A 20,500-nucleotide genomic window follows, 5' to 3' on the forward strand; every position below is an offset into this window, starting at 1 on the left:
AGAAGGAAAGAGCCTTGCTCAAGGTTAGATGCCATGCTAGCAGCAGAGCCAGAACCACTTTTGGACTAGGTCTTTCGACACCCAGTGTTTATTCCACTGCTCTAGGCTGCTTACCCTGCAAAAGGACGACCCCAGAGTCACACATTCATTTATTGGGATGTTAACGTGTTATGTTAAAAATAAAAGTCGGGGAGAGAAAAACTTGGTGAGAAACACCAGGCTAAACAAAAGTTGCTTCACTAAAGCACTTCTCAAACCCTTTCAGATACTAGTACTGAATGTGACTCTGTTTTAGGGAGGAAAAAAATACATTTCTCAAACTTATATGTAGACCACACTTTTGAGGCTAAAAGGTCCAAAGACTGCTGAATGTTGAAGCTAGACTGGATTCTCATCTCCAGCTACTCTCAAAAGAAATATCCTGGTCTCAGCTGGCCTACACTTCATGGATCTCATCTGGGAAAAAGAGCAAACCTAGATGATTCACCCAGTAGCTATCATCTGTACCACTGACAGGTTCTTCAGAATCTATGATCTAGCCCTCACCCTACTCTCACTCCCAAGTACCACTACCCACCCACCTCAGACTCCTACTCACCCTCAACCACACAATCAAACTACCTCTATGTCAACCCATCACCTGTCTGCACTTACCAGTGTGACGGTGCAGCTATACTTATATGGAGGAAACATATCAGGCTTGACCTCTACAACTTTCACCTGAGATGTCCTGTTGGCTGGGCCATTTGGTAGCTGTAGATCAAAACAAATTATTTTAGTGCTTCTGAACCTCAGTCAAACTCCTGAGGTCCTGTGTCCTGAAAACAGCTTGAGGAAACAGTTGCCCAGGCATTTGTAGAGCTATGTTCCAAATGAGCCCTCTGGAATGCTAGTCAGCAGTCACCAGCCCACCAAAGGTTGAGTGTCACTTTCAACTCCAGGGGTTCCCACACTCTTTTGCACAGCTTCTAACACTGCATACCAGAAACACTATGAGTCTGATTTACAACTACTATCAAGTGAGAAAAGCATGTAATAGCTCTGTACACAACTATGTGGTTGAATTATGCTGACATAAAGAAGTCTGGGGAATTCCCTGGTGGTCCAGTGGTTAGGATGCCACGCTTCCACTGCTGGGGGTCTGGGTTCAATCCCTGGCCAGGGAACTAAGATCCTGCAACCTGCATGGCACAGTCAAAAAAAAACACAAGAAGTTTGAAAGATTATTCACTAAAATGTCACAGGTTGAGGGAAAGATCATGGTTGTTTTCCATTTTACCACTATCTATAAAAATTTTCAAATGTTCTATATGGAATGTAAAAAAGAAAAGATGAAGAAAGCATTCTAAATTAAAAATAATTATTCTGTAATAATGAATTTAAGTTAATTTTCAGAACATAAGATTTCATGTAACTTAACTGGTTTAAGACTAGTAAAGGGGTTTATGGCTTTTTAACAAATATCCAATTTGCCAATTAAAAGGAAACTACACAGAAGACTGGGAATTTATACACACATGAAGGGAATCTAAGGGCTGGAAATCTAGGAAGCAGCTGAAGCAGACTCGATTACCGTCCTTCTATTCCCCAAGATCACACATGCACCCAGTGGTGACACCACATTTGGGTGAAAACAGATCAACCTTCAAAACAGAAGCTGGCTGATAGCCTTGTTGGGGCAAATTTGGAACTATCAAACAAAAGCAGTTACCTGACAGAGAGCACACGGCAAGGGAGATGGCAGACTTGATATTCCTATTCCAATTTGGTCCATGTCAGGGTTTTCAATTTCAAACTGAGGGATTGTGAAATTAACTTAATGGGCCGAAACCAGCATTTTGGAAAAAGAAATGGAAAAATGACTGCATAAAATAAGGGCATAGCTTCATTAAACTTTTAATGTGTATATATATGTATATATTTACAGGGCTGTGATGTAGAAATGTGTTTGTTACTGACGGTCATGCTCTCAAAAGTGCTGATTTAGGGATCTTTGATCATATTCAACTCACAAATGGCAAAAGAACTAAAAAAAAAAATCTAATAATAAATATACTTGAACACATGCAATTTTGACACCTGAGAAATCTTTAATAGCTCTATCATTAAATGGAATGAACTGTACTGGTTACAAACCAGTACATGGAAAAAGAGCCATGCTTTTAGGTTTAAAAAATTACATTTAAAAGATAAACACAGGCTAATGCAGGAAAGAACTTGGCTGAATGAGCGCACACCAGACCATCAATAACAGTTATTTCTGGGTGGCAGGATCAGAAGAGACTTATTTTCTTTCTGCCTTACCTGAATTTTCTTTATTATCTATAACAACCATGCATTCATTTTTTCTAAAAAGACATGATAACTAAATGCAGCATATAATCCTAGATCGGATCCTGTTCTAACGTAGAAAATGCTATAAAGGACACAACTGGATAAAACCGACGAAACTGGAATACAAATGATAAAGTATCAATGTTTCAGTAACAGAATATCTCTAGTCTTAGGAAATACACACTGAAGCATTAAAGAGTAAAAGGCCATGTTACCTTTAAATTATGTGTATTTTAAACATACATACACACACACACACACACAATGGGGAAGACAAATGAGCACAAATCATAATGCAAAATGGGCTAATGTGTTAACAATAGGTAACTAGGTAAAGAGTACATGTGTGCTCTTTGTACTACTTTTACTCTTGCAACTTTTCTTGTTTTAATTATTTCTAAATAAAAATTTTAAAACATGCATTCATTTTTATAACCAGAAAAAGAAACTAATTAAAAAACAGATAACTCATTCATGCTAACCCTCCTCCCACAGTTCTACCAGTGTTAAGAATAGGCTTTTTGCCTATGGCTTTGAGACACTCAATGGAAGCCCTGTTCTCGGAGCTGCCAGCCGCCCCCCCAACAGATGGCTCCCGCTCTGGGGAAAGGGTCTTACCTTCACCTCACCAGTGCTAGATGGCTGTTGGATGGGCTGGCCCAGCTGCTTCAGCGTGCTTGGCTTCAGGCCACAAGTCCTCACAGAGGGTGTCTTATCTGAAACAACCAGGAGCCAGACTGGTGACTTAAGTGCATTCAGAGTCTCCCTAAGTCTCTCACCTCCATGCTCAACCCCCACTCCTGTCCCCTTCCCTTTAGAGAGTCCCTCCTCCCGAATCTGTCCCAGACCTTACCACTCAGGGGAAAGGCCTGCCTGGCCCTGGGCAGTCCCATGCTGCTGCCTCGACCCACGTTAGCTGGGGCTGGAAGAATTGCTCTCATGGGTCTTGCTGCAGCCAGTAACGAGGGCTTGCCCCGTGCTCTGCCTTTAAGCTCTGGGGCTCTGGGCACAGGAATAAGCAGGTCAACTCTGAAAAAAAACAAGAAGGGAGCTCTCCTAGAAATTCCAGACCAGGGGGAAGAAAACCGAAGTGCAATCTTCAGATAGCACTTTATTAGAATAATGTCCTGGTTAAACTGTCAGGCTTTAGACATTAATTAAACCATTAAATAGCTGTGTAACCCTGGGCAAGAAATCTTACTCTTCTGTTTACCTCGTTTGTAATATGCAATCACATGTACTTCATGGGGTCATTATGAAGATAAAAAAGTGCAAAACAGTGCCTACAGTGAGGGATATCAATAGCTACTGTAGTTGTAACATCTAATTTGCCTCTAATCAGCCCAAGTATTTAAAGTGTATCAGTCTCCCACATGAGGGCAGCTGAGAGACCCTGGGGAACAAGGTTCATGTTTTCTTCATCTTTGTAGCTCCAGTGTTGAGCATAAAGCCTGCCCATAGAAGGCCTCAATACACATTTGCTAAAGTGCTTCACCTGCCCCAAAGCTCTCTAAGGACACGGAACCATCTCGAAGTATACTGTTAAATTTTAAAAGACAAGATGTCCAAGTATGTATGTTATGCTACCATTTGTGTAAAGAAAGGTGGGGGGAAAATATATATATAACACACACACGCACACACACAGCTGACCTTGAATAGCACGTATTAGGGGCACTGACCCCCACGGAGTCAAAAGTCCACTGATAACTTCACAGCCCTCCATATCCAGGGTTCCACATCTGGCAGATTCAACCAACTGCACACCATGTAGTACTGTAGTACATACATACTGAAAAAAATCCACGTGTAAGTGGACCCACGCAGTTCAAGTCCATGTCTATTCAAGAGTCAACTATGTACGTGTATATATATATATATATATATATATATATATGTGTGTGTGTACACACATGTATTTTTTCCCTACCTTTCTTTACACAAATGGTAGCGTGACATACATACTTCGACATCTTGACTTCTAAAATTTAACGATATTAATTATAAACACACATACCTCCTATTTGTTTGCATATACTTATAATTATCTCCAAAAACACAGAAAGTTGGGAATATTGTCTCTGGGAAATGGGAATGGAGCACCCAAGGATGGGACAGAAAGATTTGTTTCAGTATATATTCCTTACACTTTTTCAGTCTGAACTATGTGAATATATTTTCTATTCAACAATAAAAGTTTTTTACTCGTAATAGTATAAACCAGAACTTCTAAACCTTGGCACTACTAACATTTTGGGCCAAATAATTCTCTGTTGCAAGAGGCTGTCCTGTGCATTGTAGGATGTCTAGCAGCATCCTTGGCCTCTACCCACTTGATGACAGTAGCACTCCCTCCCCAGTGGTATCAACCAAACATGTCTCCAAACATTGCCACAATGTCCCCTGGGGCACTGCTCCCCTTTGAGAACCAATGATATAAACAAAAAAGAGCCTTCCATTTTAAGACCATAGCTGCCTCTGTAAAGGAGCTACATACATGGAGAATTCAGTCAAGCCTCTAAGGTAAGAAAGCCTTCAAGAAAGGGAGGAAAAACAGCCCACACTTACGGACCTCTCCTATCTGCAAGGCACTGGGCTGCAAGCTTTACACACAACCTTTTTCAGACTGTGTGGTCAGCCACTGAGGATACGATTCTCTTTTATAACACCCAACTCAAGATTTTTCAGAGGGGAAAATGGGTATGAAGTGACTATGCCCATGGTCAAACAGAAGCCCTGGACAGAGTCACAACCAGAATTTAGTTCTCTGACCACCAGGACAGGAATCTTTATTATATAAAGATGCCCTAATAAGGCTTCTCTTTTCAAATGCAGTATCCAGAATTGGATACTAGGTTTGTAACATTGCCCACAGCCTGTACCAACAAGACTCTGTAATAACTGCTTTAGGGAGACTGACAAGAAGAGATGTATAAGGAACGGGACAGCAGTGAATAGACAGCAGAGTGTAGGACAGGCAAATAAATGTCTCTAGGCCTCAGCTTCTGTATCTCTAAAATACAAACGATGAATTGGGCTCTGCTATCTCTCTCAGGAATGCTGTAAGGACATGGGACAAAATAAACACAGGGCACTACACAAGCTGCTGTTCTAAACACAATGCTGTAATATATAAACACATTGGGGGACTTCCCTGGTGGTCCAGTGGTTAAGAATCTGTCTTACAATGCAGGGGACGCCGGTTCGATCCCTGGTCAGGGAACTAAGATTCCCACATGCCGTGGGGCAACTAAGCTCACGCACCACAACTACAGAGCCCGCATGCCACAACTGCAGAGCCCACGTGCTCTGGAGCCTGCGCACCACAACTAGAGAGCTCGCATGCTGCAACTACTGAGCCTGCACGCTCTGGAGCTCACGCGCCACAACTAGAAAGAAGCCAGCGCACAGCAACGAAGAGCCCACACGCCACAACAAAAGATCCCAATGTGCCGCGACTAAGATCTGATGCAGCCAAAAAAATAATAAATAAACATATAAATATTTTTTAAAATAGGGGGAAAAAAATAAACACATTGGGTTACCCTGTAGGCTTTTTAGGAGCAGGGAGTGAATTGGAGGTGCTGGTCCCCTCAGCTGGTGGTGGCACGTCTAGTCCAGGACTGTCATTCTCAGTTGTCCCCAGAGAGACCTCACGCTGCACACCACTCTTGACCACTGGCTTCTTAATGACTGCTGTACCACGATTCCCAGGAGTTTCCTTGACCAAAACATGGGCATCTGAGATGATCACTTCCTCCCACTCATTCTCCTCACCCACGTCTCTTTGAGGAGCTATACTTAGGAGCTGGCTTACAGCTTCTGAGTTCTCCAGAGTCAGTTTGGAAGAGTTTTCCTTAGCAGAATTTTGCTCGGAGGTGAGAGGCTGCTGATTTCTTTTAACCACAGAGCCTTTGGAGGAGACTCCAGAAGTCAATTCCACTTTGACTTTGGCTGGCTTTTCCTAGAAAAAAAAAAAGAAAATCTTTCATGCATATAACATTTTACAGTTGACAACACATTTACAAATATTCTCTCATTTGACCCTTGTAACAATAATGTATGAGGAACATATAAGAAGCTGAGGCTGAGAAAGGAAGAGGCTGACTTCAGATCCCAAGTATAAAACTGGCCTGAACCTAAGTCTTCTGATTCCAGTTCCCTTTCACCACTGTATTCAATGTCCGAGTTAGGATAAGCCTATTCTAATAAATTTCTTAACGACATGTTTCTTCAGGTTTCAGCGAACAAATGCTGACATTGTTTTACCTCGACCTTTGATTGTTCAAGGCCCTCTCCTTTATGTCTACAAAGAGGCTGACATACTGCCATACTGGGCCTAGAAGTATTAAGTTGTTTATCTTGGTGGTCCCTTTATGAGACTCACTTAATCACAATGTGGTCACAATGTCGCAAAGACTGAATGCTTCCAACTCCACTGGGGAAAACTCTCATCTTTTTCCCAGATTCTTTCAGGTTGAGTCCTAAAAGTCAGCGTAAGGCTGATTTACACATACACCACAAACTTCTCACTGGGTCAAATCAGATCACACACATTAATTACATGCTAGAAAAGGTTCCGACTCACTAAAAATACCAGCTGCTGTTATCTCAGACAGACCTGAGGTTTACATACATATATGTACACACGAACACTTAAAAAAATTTAACAGTGGACTTCCCTGGTGGTGCAGTGGTTAGGAATCCGCCTGCCAATACAGGGGACACGGGTTCAATCCCTGGTCTGGGAAGATCCCACGTGCCATGGAGCAACTAAGCCCGAGGGCCACAACTACTAAGCTTGCACGCTAGAGCCCACAGGCTCTAGGGCCCCCATGCCACAACTACTGAGCCCACATGCTGCAACTACTGAAGCCCGCGTGCCTAGAGCCCATACTCCACAACAAGAGAAGCCACCGCAATAAGAAGCCCGCGCACTGCAACGAAGAGTAGCCCCCGCTCGCCGCAACTAGAGAAAGACTGCACGCAGCAACGAAGACCCAACACGGCCAAAAAAAAAAAAAATTAACAGTGGTCATCTCTGTGGTAGGTCTCAAAGGCTTTTTCCTTCCACGTGAATAGCGAAAGGCACTATAAACTAGGAGACAAAACACAAAAGCTGCACTCTGCCTAGGCTCTGCTTCAACCTAATTGCTTATGTCACCTAAGGCAAGCTTCAGCTGATTCCTCATTTCCCATTATGGAATAAGAGAGCTCTGTGTTTGTCAACAGCAGCAAGATAGCATTTTGGGTGGCCCAGCTCTTCATGGTGGAGGGGCAGGACCCCCTGCACTTCACAGGAAATTCAGCATCTGTGCCCAATGCCATTAAATTTCAGTATTATCTCCCAGTCACTGACTATCAAAAACCCCTTACATTTCAAAAGTCCCTCTGGGCAACACGGTGCCTCTGGTTAGGAATCAATATAGACGACCTTAAGAAATCTCCAGTAAAGCATTCTCAGATTCTAACACACAATTACAAACCATGAGGACAAGAAAAATTCCAAGTAAACTGTACTGAGCTTACTGACTGCTAAAGAAGGAAGAGTCAGCAGAAAAACAGGAGACAAGATAAACTAAACCCCTGAGATGAGATCTTTGAGCAGAACACTGCCCACTAAGTAGGCTATAGACAAAAATTCTTTGCAGGAAGACTGGATATTTAAGCAATCAGAGCAAAAAACTCTAGTTGGTGATCTCACATTTCCTTAACTCAGCCTGCCCTTTTTAGATGTCACTTTCTTTCAAGATGGAAGGCAAATACTACCAGTTCCTCGATCAGAGACCTCAATTACTGCTATCAGAGAGCCCACAGTAATGAGGCCTTGAGCTATATACCATACCTTGAGCCTTATATACCATCTTTTGTTCCATCCAACTCACTGGGAACTGTGCCACATGTTCCTTGGGCTAATTTTAGCCAGTATGAACTCCAGAACAATATAAGAAAAGGTGAGTCATTTCCTGACTGGCATGGACACATTTGGAGCTTTTAGAAACTATTTATAATTGCTCTTTCAAAAATCAGAACTCAGGAAATCTTAAGATTCTGCAGGTAAACAGCACAGCAATGCCTGAGAAGTATGGTTTAGTGGAAAAGGCGACAGCATAACTAGCAATGTGAATGTTACCAGTCACTTCTCCTGAATCTCTTTTTCCTTAGCTGGAAATTTGGGAGTTGAGCTAGCTGATAACCAACGTCACCTTTATCTCTAAAATTTTAAGTGCATTGATGCTACATTGTTACTTTTTTTCTTCTCACACTCAGGTATTCTGTTCCTATGAGATTTAGAAATCACAGTATCTGCTCTTTACGTGGTAATTCTTGCAAAAACCTTTGGGAAAAATATTCTGACTTAGCAAGTAAAGACAGGACAAGTAGCTAAGAAAAAAACTGTTTTCACGTCATGAGTTTGATCTCAAAAAGAGAATGGCTCAAGTTATTCAATCAAAGGGGGAAAAAAAGACAAAATGAAAAAGGAAAGAAAACCAAAGTAAAAACAGAATCTGAAGCAGACTAGGCACAGGATCGGTTACACTCTTTCATGCAAAAGCACAGGAAATAAGGTCATTTGACAGACCTGCTGTGCATCAGTGAAGAAGGACCAAGGAGGAGTCCAACAACTATCCAATTCAATCTTCCTACTGCAGCTGGGGAAGTACATTTTGGGAGAATAATTAGGGTGGGAATAAATGAAATGGCTTCACAGTGCACACTAAAAACTCCACAAGGCCCTAGGTACTTCCTGCCCCTTGAAATGTTAATTGTCTCTACTGTTGCTCTTAATATTAATTATATTGCTGCCAACAATGGAAGCAGTGAAGCCCTACTGAGGATTAAATATTCAATACACTAGGAATGTGCCATCCACTTTGCATGGATCATTTCATCTGACCCCTCCAATAACCCTAATGAGGTAGGCACTATTGTTAACTTCCATTTACAAATGAAAGGAAGCCTAAATCAAGAACAGAGACATAAAATGACTTGCCCAGGGTGACAAAGCTAAATACTTGGGAAGTAGGGTTTGAACTGAGGAAGCTGACTCCAGAATTGTATTCTTAATTATTAACCTATTCTGCCTCCGAAACTGGTGCTATCCTGAACTCCAACACTCAGCCAGAGGACAAAAGTCACCATCCAGTAATTTTCTGAGAGTTATTCTGTGGAAACCGCCCAAAGGAACGTAAGTATGCTGCTATTTAAGTTTTCTCTACAGAAATGAGTTTGGACCATGAGTCAAACACATGACGAACACAATCCTAATCTAAGCTATTTTCACAAAAACAATGCCTTCTTTCCTCTTCTATCTACCCAAATTCTACTGATGTTTCCAAACCATCTTCTCTATAAAACCACCTGACTATTCTAGTCCTTTTGTCCCTAAATAATTTATATCAAAAATGTGGCAAGTATGTATGATTCATGTAGTCAGCATACAACAGGTAACGAACATGTGCCGAACTGAACGTCACAGGGGCGCAGCTCTAACGCTCATTTACTTACTGAGCACCATTTATTTGGAGACAGAGGTATACATCTGGAACGTTACGCTATGGGAGACCTGAATATCGGGTTAAAGACCTCCACTTTTAATAGGAACTATATGAAACTAAAAGGACTCTGAGCTAGGGAATGAGATGTGTGCTGTGCGTGTGAATAGCTAAGCAGTCAGTGTGGAGGGCGGATTGTTAAAAATGTAACCCTGGGGCTTCCCTGGTGGCGCAGTGGTTGAGAGTCCGCCTGCCGATGCAGGGGACGCGGGTTCGTGCCCCGGTCCGGGAAGATCCCACATGCCGCGAAGCGGCTAGGCCCGTGAGCCATGGCCGCTGAGCCTGCGCGTCCGGAGCCTGTGCTCCGCAACGGGAGAGGCCACAGCAGTGAGAGGCCCGCGTACCTCAAAAAAAAAAGAGGCCCGCGTACCGCAAAAAAAAAAAAAAAAAAAAAAAAAAAAAAATGTAACCCTAACAAGAAATGAATGATTTAACATGGTGTAGTCACTCATGGAAAACTATGAAGCAATTAAAGATAATGTTTTTGAAGAATATTTAATGGCATGATATGTTAAAGGAAAAAAAGGCAAGATACAGAACTTGTATATCCACAGAAAAAGACTGGAAGAAAATGTACTGAAATCTTAACAATAGCTTTTCTTTGGATGGTATGAGATTACGGATAACATTTTATTCTTTCTTTTTAAAAAGAAAGAAACTGACTTATTTGTGTCGTCAGAAAATTAAATGAATATTAATTTAAGTCATCTGTTCTTAAAGGGAATAATAAGCCTACTTTGTGCGGTTTCCAAAGCAGTGATGGCCAATGAACTTTACCTTTGGGATCCACTTCCCTCCTAGGAAGTTACCACAGGTAGGGCACTTAGGTGGTTTGTGCCTCGTGACATATGTGAAGGAGCAGCCTGGGCTGGTGCACGTCCCATGGCCCCGTCGGGTGTACGTAGTAGTCTGTGTTTAAAAAACAAAAAGAAAAGAGCAAGTCAGAATCAACACCACAGTCTAATCTCTGTCAGATCCTGATGACCATTATAACCACAACAATGCCAGGAGGATACCAGCTTGCTGAAGGCCGATTCATGGTATCTTAAAAGGTCAGAGTTGGAAAGGTCCTAAGATACAACTAACTAGTTCAGTTTTTAGAAATGGAGAAAGTGAATTCAAATGAAGAAAGACAGCTGCCCAAAGTTACAGAGTTAGGTACCAGAAGTATAAAGGTAAGAAGAGTTGCAATTAATTAAGCAAAGTACCACACAGTGCTAAACACTCTACCAATATCTCATTTAATGTTCTCAGCAATGCTATGAAGTATTATTACTACTGAGGTTCAGAGTAGTTAAATGCTTTGCCTCAAATCATGTAGTGACTCAAGGACAGAGCTAGACCCAGAAGACAGATCTTATTGATTCCTGGTCAAGATTACTTCCATGCATCCTGCTGCACCCTCTGGCTCTCAATACTTCAAAGAATTTGCTTCTTCATTCTCGTTAGTTAAAAATCAGAGAACCTAGGACCTAGGGTTCAAAGATATAAAAAAACAGTCCAGTCGCTAAAATAATGAGAGGGAACTCCAGTTGAAACCAGGTCCTCTGACACTCCACAGGAATTTGATCATCTGCATACAAATATATTCAGCCACTGGCTTGCACCATCTCCGATGATTTCCCTTTGAACAGAATGTATTACATTTCAGCTACAAATAGAAATTAGCCACACTCCATTTCTTGATTAATGCTGGAAAGAAAACACTTCCCTATCAGATTTGTTCTGTCACTTATGGTTTACTCAGCTACTAATCCCAACCCCCCCTAGCCTGGCCAGAAAGCAAAAACTTCCCTTGGGAAACACCAAGCTGCCTCTAGGCTACCTCTGGCCAGAACACCTAAGGAAAAGGTGATTATGACAGTGATAGCAGCTCAAAGATGAGTGTGAAGTTGTGTGGCACCAAGGAAAGAGACCAGGGTTTGGGTTCCAATTTTGTCACTGACATACTGAATGAGCTGGGGGTAAGTCATCTTAGCTCTTGGGCCCCTGGTTTCCTCTTCTGTAAAATCACCTGCCCTTTCTGCTTAATGGATATATCCTGAGGAGCAAAAAGTTTGTGAGACTATTATTAATGGGTAAAACATTATATCTTATCTTTTCTCAGACTGTGGCCCCACATGGAATATTCATTCTGAATATACCCTCAGGGCAAAGTTAGTGCTATAAATAAATTACCATGAATTTGGAAATACTCCTGAACAGCAACTTATAGAAATGACTTTAGGAAATAATGCTAGTGTTCAAGGCTGATGCTGCCTTCTTAAGTATTTCTAGAAGAGCTTGGCTGACACTTATTAAACCATGAAAGAATATAAATTTCCAGAACAGGAAAGGCTCAGGAAAAAGAATTAGTTTATTACAACTTTCTTATCGAAGAAAGTATTGTTTATCCACAGCAGGGGTTTTAGAGGATAAGACAGATTGTGACAAGTTAAAGCTATGTACTATTAATCCTAAAAGAAACCAATACAATAACCAAGACAAAGTTAATAGCTCATAGGCCAACAAAGGAGATAGAATGGATTCATAAAAGATACTTAATGATTTCAAAAGAAAGTACAACAAAACAGATAGGACCAAAACAATAACAACAAATAGTAAGAGGACTGATTTAAACCAAACCACATTAATAATCACATTAAATACATACAGCCTAAATACTATAATTAAAAGGCAGGGATCATCAGATAGGTCTTGCTCTTAGAGCCAAACTATATGCTGCCTACCAAAAAAGGTACAGTAGAAATACAAAGGTACAAACAGGTCAAAGGATGGAAAAAGATATACTTTGTTAATAACAATAATCAAAAGAAAGGTTCATATCAGAACTATGTAGATTTCATAGGCAAGAATACTGCCAGAGATAAAGGTCATTTCATAATGAAGAAGCATTCAGTTTATCCAGAAGACGTAACAATCCTAAATGTTTGTGGACTTAATAACAGTCAAAATACATGATACAAAACCTAATAGAACTGCAAAAAGAAACAGATAAATCTACAATGACAGATGGATGCTTTCTCTCAATAATTGACAGAAACAGTAGACAATCAGGAAGGATACAAAATCAATAAGAAACACTATCAATCAACTCAACCTAATCTGAAATGTATAGAACACTCCACCCAACAGCAGGAATACATATTCTTTTCAAGTGCACATAGAACATTTATCAAGACAATCCATATTCTGAGCCATAAAATAAACTGCAATCAATTTAAAAGGATTCAGGCCTTATAAAATACAAAGTTCTAACCATAATGGAATCAAATCAGAAACTGATAAAGACAGACACCTGGAAAATCCCAAATATCTGGAAAATAATTAAGTAACTCATGGGTTAAAGAAGTAAGTTAGAAAATACTTTGAACTGAATGAAAATGAAAACTGCACCGTATCAAAATTTGTGGGATGGGCTTCCCTAGTGGCACAGTGATTAAGAATTTGCCTGCCAATGCAGGGGACACAGGTTCAAGCCCTGGTCCGGGAAGATCCCACATGCTGCTGAGCAACTAAGCCCATGAGCCACAACTGCTCAGCCTGCACGCTAGAGTCACAAGCCACAACTACTGAGCCTGTGTGCCACAACTACTGAAACCCACACACCTAGAGCCTGTGCTCCACAACAAGGGAAGCCACTGCAATGAGAAGTCTGCGCACCACAGTGAAGAGTAGTCCCTGCTCCCTGCAACTACAGAAAGCCCCACGCAGCAAGACCCAATACAACCAAAAATAAATAAATAAAATAAATTTATTAAAAAAAAATTGGGGGGGGATGCCACTAAAGCGGTGCTTAGAGGGAAATGAAGCACTAAGCAGCAGCTATGTTACAAGAGAAGCTCTCAAATCAATGACCTCAGCTTCTACCTTAAGAAACTAGAAAAGACCAAATTAAACCCAAAGTAAGCAGAAGAATGATAGAAATGAGTGAAACAGAAAGCAGAAAAACAATAGAGAAAAACAATGAAACCAAAACCTTGTTCTCTGAGAGCAATAAAATCAGTAACCTCTAGCCAAGCTTATCAGGAAAAAAGAAAGAAGACCCAAATTACCAGTATCAGTAATGGAGAAGTAAAATCACTACAAATTCTATAGATATTAAAAGGATAAAAATTCCACAAAACTTTAAACATAGAATTACCACATGATACAGCAATTGTACTCTTGAGGTATATACCCAAAAGAACTGAAAGCAGGGACTCAGACATTTGTACACCAAAGCTCATAGTAGCACTGTTCACAATAGTCAAAAGGTAGAAACACACCAAATGTCCATCAATGTTTATGAATAGATAAAAAAATATAGTATACACATGCAATAGAATATTATTCAGCCATAAAAAGGAATGAAATTCTGATACTTGCTACAAGATAGATGAACCTGAAAAGATTATGCTAAGTGAAAAAGTCAGACCAAAAAAGAAATATTTGCATGATTCCACTTATTTGAGGTACCTAGAACACACAAATACTAAGACAGAAAGTAAAACAGCAATTACCAGGGCTTGGGGTCGAAACAGGTGGGGTGGGGAATGGGGAGTAACTGTTTAATAGATACAGAGTTTCTGTTTGGGAAGATGAAAAAGTTCTGAAAATGGATAATGGTAATGATTGCACAGCATTGTAAATATATTTAACAGCACTTGAATTGAACACTTAAAATTGATTAAAATGGTAAACTTCATGTTATGTATATTTTACCACAGCTTTTTAAAAGAAGAATAAGGGAATGTTTTGAACAATTTTATGTCAATAAATTTATCAATTCAGATGAAATGGACAAATTCCCTGAAAGACAAACTATCAAAGCTCACTCAAAAATAGATAATCTGAACAGTCCTATATATATTTTTAAAATCGGACTTGCCATTATAAACTTTCCCACAAAGAAATCTCCAGGCCCGGATAAGTTCACTGGTAATTCTAACCAAACATTAAAGGAAGAAATAATGCCAGTACTACACAAAACTCTTCCAAAAACAATTGGAAAAGCAGAAAATATTTCACAACTCATTCCATGAGGTAAGCACTACCTTGATACTAAAACAAGACAAACACTGTACAAGAAAATTAGAGACCAATAATATCCCTCGTGAATATAGATACAGAAATTCTGAACAAAATGTTATCAAATCCAATCCAATAATATATTAAAAGGATAATACATCATTGCCAAGTGGAGTTTATCCCAGGAACACAAAGTTGATTTAACATTTGAAAAATCATATTAATCACATTAACAAACTAAAAAAGGAAAAAAAAAACACAAAAAATTTTGACAAAATCCACCATCTCAAAAGACACACAAAAAATTTGAAAAATCCAACATCCATTCCTGATAAAAGCTCCCAGCAAAAATAACTTCCTAAACATGATAAGGGTATCTCTGAAAAACCTACAGCCAATATTAAACCTAATGATGAAAGACTGAATACTTTCCCCCTAAGACGACACATAAAACACAGATATCGGCTCTAACCACTTCTATTCAACACTGTACTGGAGAGGTCCTTGACAAAACCATAAGACAAGAAAAAGAAATAAGGAATCCATATCAGAAAAGAAGAAATGAAACTATTAGCAGACAACACTGCCATCTATGTTAAAAATGCAACAGAATCTACGAAAAGGCTAGCAGAATACATGAGTTTATTAGCAAACTTGCAGCACACAAGTTTAATAAGCAAAAAATCAATTGTATTACTATATACTAGCAGTGAACTATTAGAAATTGAAAATAGTTTTAAAATACCATTTACAGGGACTTCCCTAGTGGTCCAGTGGTTAAGAATCCCCCTTACAATGCAGGGAACGTGGGTTTGATCCCTGGTCGGGGAACTAAGATCCCACATGCCGTGGGGCAACTAAGCCTGGGCGCTCTAGAGCCCACTGGCCACAACTAGAGAGCCCATGTACTAGAGAGAAGCCCACGTGCTGCAATGAAAGATCCTGCATGCCGCAACTAAGATCCAATGCAGCCAAATAGATAAATATTTTTTAAAAAATAAGATACCATTTACAATATCATAAAGAAACATGAGATATTTAGGAATAAATCTCAGCCCACATGCTGCAGTGTGTGATGGAAAAAACATTTGAGAATCAAAAGACCCAGGGTCCTCGTTCTGCCTTGTTTTGCAGCCCAGTGGCCTTGAATCATAGAGAGAACAAGTCCTAACTCTTCTCTGGACCTTTTTCCTAACCTGCACAATAACAGGATTGAATTAGATCAGTGATCCCTCAATTTTTCTAAAACACGTATGCTTCAGAAATTTTATTTTATTTATATATATTTTTTGTGGTACCCAGGCCTCTAACCACTGTGGCCTCTCCCGTTGCAGAGCACAGGCTCCGGACGCACTGGCTCAGCAGCCATGGCTCACGGGCCCAGCCGCTCCGCGGCATGTGGGATCTTCCCAGACCAGGGCACGAACCCGTGTCCCCTGCAACGGCAGGGGGACTCTCATTCACTGTGCCACCAGGGAAGCCCTGCTTCAGAAATCTTGATAAAAGCCATGGAACCTATCCCAGGAAAATACTCTCTCAAGGAGAAAAGTTTGTATGTAACTTGAGGAGTTCATGGAGGTCCATTCAACTGGACCTCCTTGAGGAGGTTCCTGCGGAGGTCCATTCACAGACCCTCCCCCACTCCCTCACCCCCAGTTAAGAATACCTGAACCAGAAAAACCTCTGAGATCTTTGCCAGTCCCAATGTCCTAAGTTTGTTAAGACTTTTAGAAAACTACCTGGAAGAGAATTCTTATGGAGCCTTAATCTCCTTGAACTCCCCACACACTGACCAGTTTGATGGAGGTGGGGTTCTCCACAACCGAGTAGGCAGGAAGAGGCAACATGATGAATTGTGCAGCTGGCGCAGAGGAGCTAATCTCACTGGAATCCTGTAGGTACATGGAGAGAAGAAAGTTTTATTGAGAGGGAGTGAAGAACACCCAGGACCATCCACGACACTGAAGACCAATCAAGTCCAATAACCATAGATAATGTGCTTATCCAACGGGCACATCAAAAAAATGAATGAATCTATAATTATCTCAAAATAAAAGTTTAATTAAGAACAAACTGAGACAGAGAAAACCAGTACCACAAGGAATGTGCTCTCCTCATTTTACAGATGAGAAAACTGAGGTTCTGAAGAGACTCAGAACTCCTAGATCACATAAGCAGTTAGTGAAAGAACCCAATTCTTCTGACCCTGTCAAATGTTCTTAGCAACCTATTAATCTGCCTTAACCAGTGGCATGCTTCATCATCATAAACAGCACTGCGGCAACAAGTAATAAAAGAGATTTACGCCTGGCACAGAATCCTCTGCAGGGCTATCTGCTCTCATCCGTCTAGGCCATAGGGGCCACTGCATGCTGGTCCTCCTAGCCTAAGTAGAACAACTACCTCTTTGAGGATGCCATCGCACCCGGAGTAATAGCATGGTGGCAGCTCCCCAACTCTCCACTTCCAGGGGACCAGGCTGTGGAATCACATAAATCACTGTTCTTTCTCCTCAACTGGGCATGACAGAAAAGCCACTGGGGAGATACCTCCCTCTTCTTTCTCAGCTATGAGTCCCATCAACCTGGCCCTGAAGAGAACTTCCTTCTTCCTACTTACTCTGTGCCCAACAAGATTATTTTAAAAAATTCTCCTGAACAGTTCAAGGTGCCATTGTGTTTGCTGAAACAATCTTAAGGGAACATAAAATTCTAACTAATACTAATAGCCAGACAGATCCTGGCTCTGACTCATGGACAGTCCAAATATCATCCCCATCCCTCCTGTTAATATACCTTATCTCATGTGAAGAAAATGTTGGCTATACTGGGCAAGAGGAGTTGGTGGGAGTGCCTAAGAAACTGAAGCCTGGGGACTTGGACCAAGCCTGGGGACAAAAAGGTTGAAGAGAACTGCAGTCCAACTAGAAATGCCACACCAGTATTCTTACTTACCACTATTTCAGAATCACACTGCATGGTGCTAGCTGCCTTTTTAACAATCCCAGGTAAAGCAAAATCATCAGAACCAAAGTCACTTACCCTCATGACTGTTACCACTGACATGCTCTCCCCAACCTGGGGGTGGGGCACAGCCAGGCTTCCAGTGGGGAGGTCTGGTGAGCCATTCACTAAGGTCTCTTCAATTACCAGGCTTGTCTGGTAAGGTTGGTGGCTCTCCCCTACCTCCAGGGAAGCCTCATTTAGGAGCACATCCGGTCCGAGGATCTCTGAGGTGGTGATCTCCTGTACAGCACCTGGCTGGGCAAGGGCTCCCACATCCTCAGCTAAGGCCTCCACAGCCAGACATTGTTCTGCCATGCCTGCATGGCTGGGCACTGTCTCCAAGGCAGTGTTGGACACAAGGGATGGTCCTCTAGGGGACATTTGGTTCTGGGCCACACACAGCTCTAGCTGAGAGCAGCTCCGCTCCTCCTGCAGGCTGCTCTTGGGGATGATGATATAATCTGAGCGAGGGAGGATCTTGCGGAAACCTGGGATGTCCGGAACCACAGCAGTCAGTGCAGAGAGTTTAGAGTTCTGAGGATGAAAAAGCCAGGTCAGGGAGACAAGCAGAGATAAATGGAATAAGACCACATAGATATATACTTATAAGCCTTTTTTTTCTTCGTTTTTTTCTGCAAAGGAACCAGAAAGACTCCATTCTCTTGACCTAAGACTTAGGGTCAGCCTCTGCCAATAGCAATGTCATCGTCATCTGAATCACACTTGAGCCAATGTAACTTACTCACTCAATCACATAAGAGACAGATAATGTGGATTAGATTCCAGAAAGGGCACTGATCTTGGCATCTTAAACTGTGAGCTGAAATCCCAGGTCTGGCATAGTCTTAAACAAATCCTTTCCCTTTTTTTGGCCTTGCTGCCCCATCTGTAAAACGAGGGAGCTGAATCTGGCTATCTATGAGTTCCTTTCCAGCTCTGATACTTTAGGATTCCAAAGTAGCTGAAGATTTAGATACCAGAATGTATAATGCTCAGTGAAACCTTTAAAAGCATCAAATACAAACCAACAGGCCATGTTGGATCTCAGGGCAGCAAGCAAGGATTCTGATATCACTGGCTTCTTCCAGACTTGCAAAGAAGAGAATGAACAGATCACAAAGCTATCAATCAATAAGGCTTCACGAGAGAATGTGTATAGGGAAGTGGTTATCTGATAAGCACTGAATATATTGGGAGGTGATGGGGAGGGAGAAGAATATAAATATTAACAATGACCTAGGATCTTAAGGTTCAGAAAATAATTTCCTAACTTTTAAAGCAATACTACTAAGTTAGGTACTATTATTATTCCCACTTCACAAATGAGGGAACTGAAGCTCAAGGAGGATAAACCTGCCCAAAACACAGAATTAGTAAGTAGTAAAGGTGGGACTCCAGGCCAGGTCTTCTAAGGAGCAAGGAGACCAGGTACTGGAAGCACAGCTCTGCATGGCTAACTGGCACCAAGAAAAAGGTGCTTTTATTTTTTTCAATTTAAACTGAAAGTTACCCAATGAGGAAGATAGAAAAGTTCAAAATGAACAGATAAGTGAGAACTGAAATTAAACAGACCAAAAAATAATTTCAGAAGCATCAATTACAAAAGGATCCTTAAATAAATCAAAAGCAAGAAGTCAATGAGACTACTTAGGGTACAAAGGAAGCACTCAGAGATGAAAGTTAACAGAAGCACTGAGATGAAACATGAAAGCAGACTGTCCAAATCCTTTATGGAGCCTTTACTGGAGAGATAATGAAGAAATGATATTCTCAAGTCACGCTTTGAAGCAGACAGGTCAAGAGAACAAGACTAAATGGCGGCAAATACATAGGTTGGTCTGGACTTAATCAACAAATCCAAGCACAAGAAACCAGGGCAGCATGAATGGCAGTCATCTTACAGACTGTAAGGAATGACACTGGAACCATGGGCCCAGACACTTGGCAGGAGACCTGAAGGGCTGCCAAGGAGACAGCCTGCCCCAAGGTCTCTGAGAGGCTCCCTAAGTATGCAGGCAGGAGGGTCCCATCTGTACACCAGGTAATCAGGGAGAGGTCAAACAGCATATAAAGCCTGTCTTGGTACATTCCAGATGCTCATTAAATGCCACCTTTTCTTATTATATGGTCACTGGACATTTAATCTACTAAAGAGTGTTATTTACTCACCAAGTCAGAACTCAGCTAGGTGTTTTACATTGTCCATTTTAAACATTGTGAATAGATACTATTATCCCCATTTTACAAATGAGGAAAGCAGGACTCAAAGGTTAAGTGATTCTTCCAAGGTTACAGCTAGTTAATATTAGAGCTAGTCTATTAATGATCTTGGGGGTAGTGGTTAAGATGATGGTAGATATAAATTTACATATGGATAAGGAAAAATCATTGTAGATGATCTACTTAAATTTTTTTTTTAAAAAGCCTTAATAAGGACCTATATTAGTGTCTGGTTTTAAAAGCCATATCACTCCAAGATTAGGTAAAATTTTCTTATATCATGGGCAAAAAGTCTGTGACCTTATAATGGAGAAACCAAAAAAAATATGTGTACCTTTCCTTGACTCCACCTCCCCCTCTCCACAGGGATTGTTT

General features: G+C 41.0%; 1 protein-coding gene across 4 annotated transcripts in view; it reads right to left on the reverse strand.

Annotated features, from left to right (window-relative positions):
• HMGXB3 (HMG-box containing 3) overlaps positions 1-20,500 on the reverse strand; it is a 59,392-nt gene that overhangs the window by 33,043 nt on the left and 5,849 nt on the right. For 3 of the 4 annotated variants that reach the window (XM_032628588.1, XM_032628590.1, XM_032628587.1), the window contains exons 4-10: positions 17,942-18,439; positions 16,694-16,792; positions 10,668-10,799; positions 5,880-6,298; positions 3,188-3,363; positions 2,953-3,050; positions 655-753 (exon numbers count right to left, since the gene is read on the reverse strand). In XM_032628588.1, coding sequence (XP_032484479.1) covers positions 655-753; positions 2,953-3,050; positions 3,188-3,363; positions 5,880-6,298; positions 10,668-10,799; positions 16,694-16,792; positions 17,942-18,439 — 1,521 coding nt within the window. The remainder of the gene's footprint in view (positions 1-654; positions 754-2,952; positions 3,051-3,187; positions 3,364-5,879; positions 6,299-10,667; positions 10,800-16,693; positions 16,793-17,941; positions 18,440-20,500) is intronic. The other variant, XM_032628589.1, reaches the window with a different exon arrangement.

This window comes from Phocoena sinus, chromosome 3, assembly GCF_008692025.1.
Source record: "Phocoena sinus isolate mPhoSin1 chromosome 3, mPhoSin1.pri, whole genome shotgun sequence".
Taxonomy (NCBI): Eukaryota; Metazoa; Chordata; class Mammalia; order Artiodactyla; family Phocoenidae; genus Phocoena; species Phocoena sinus.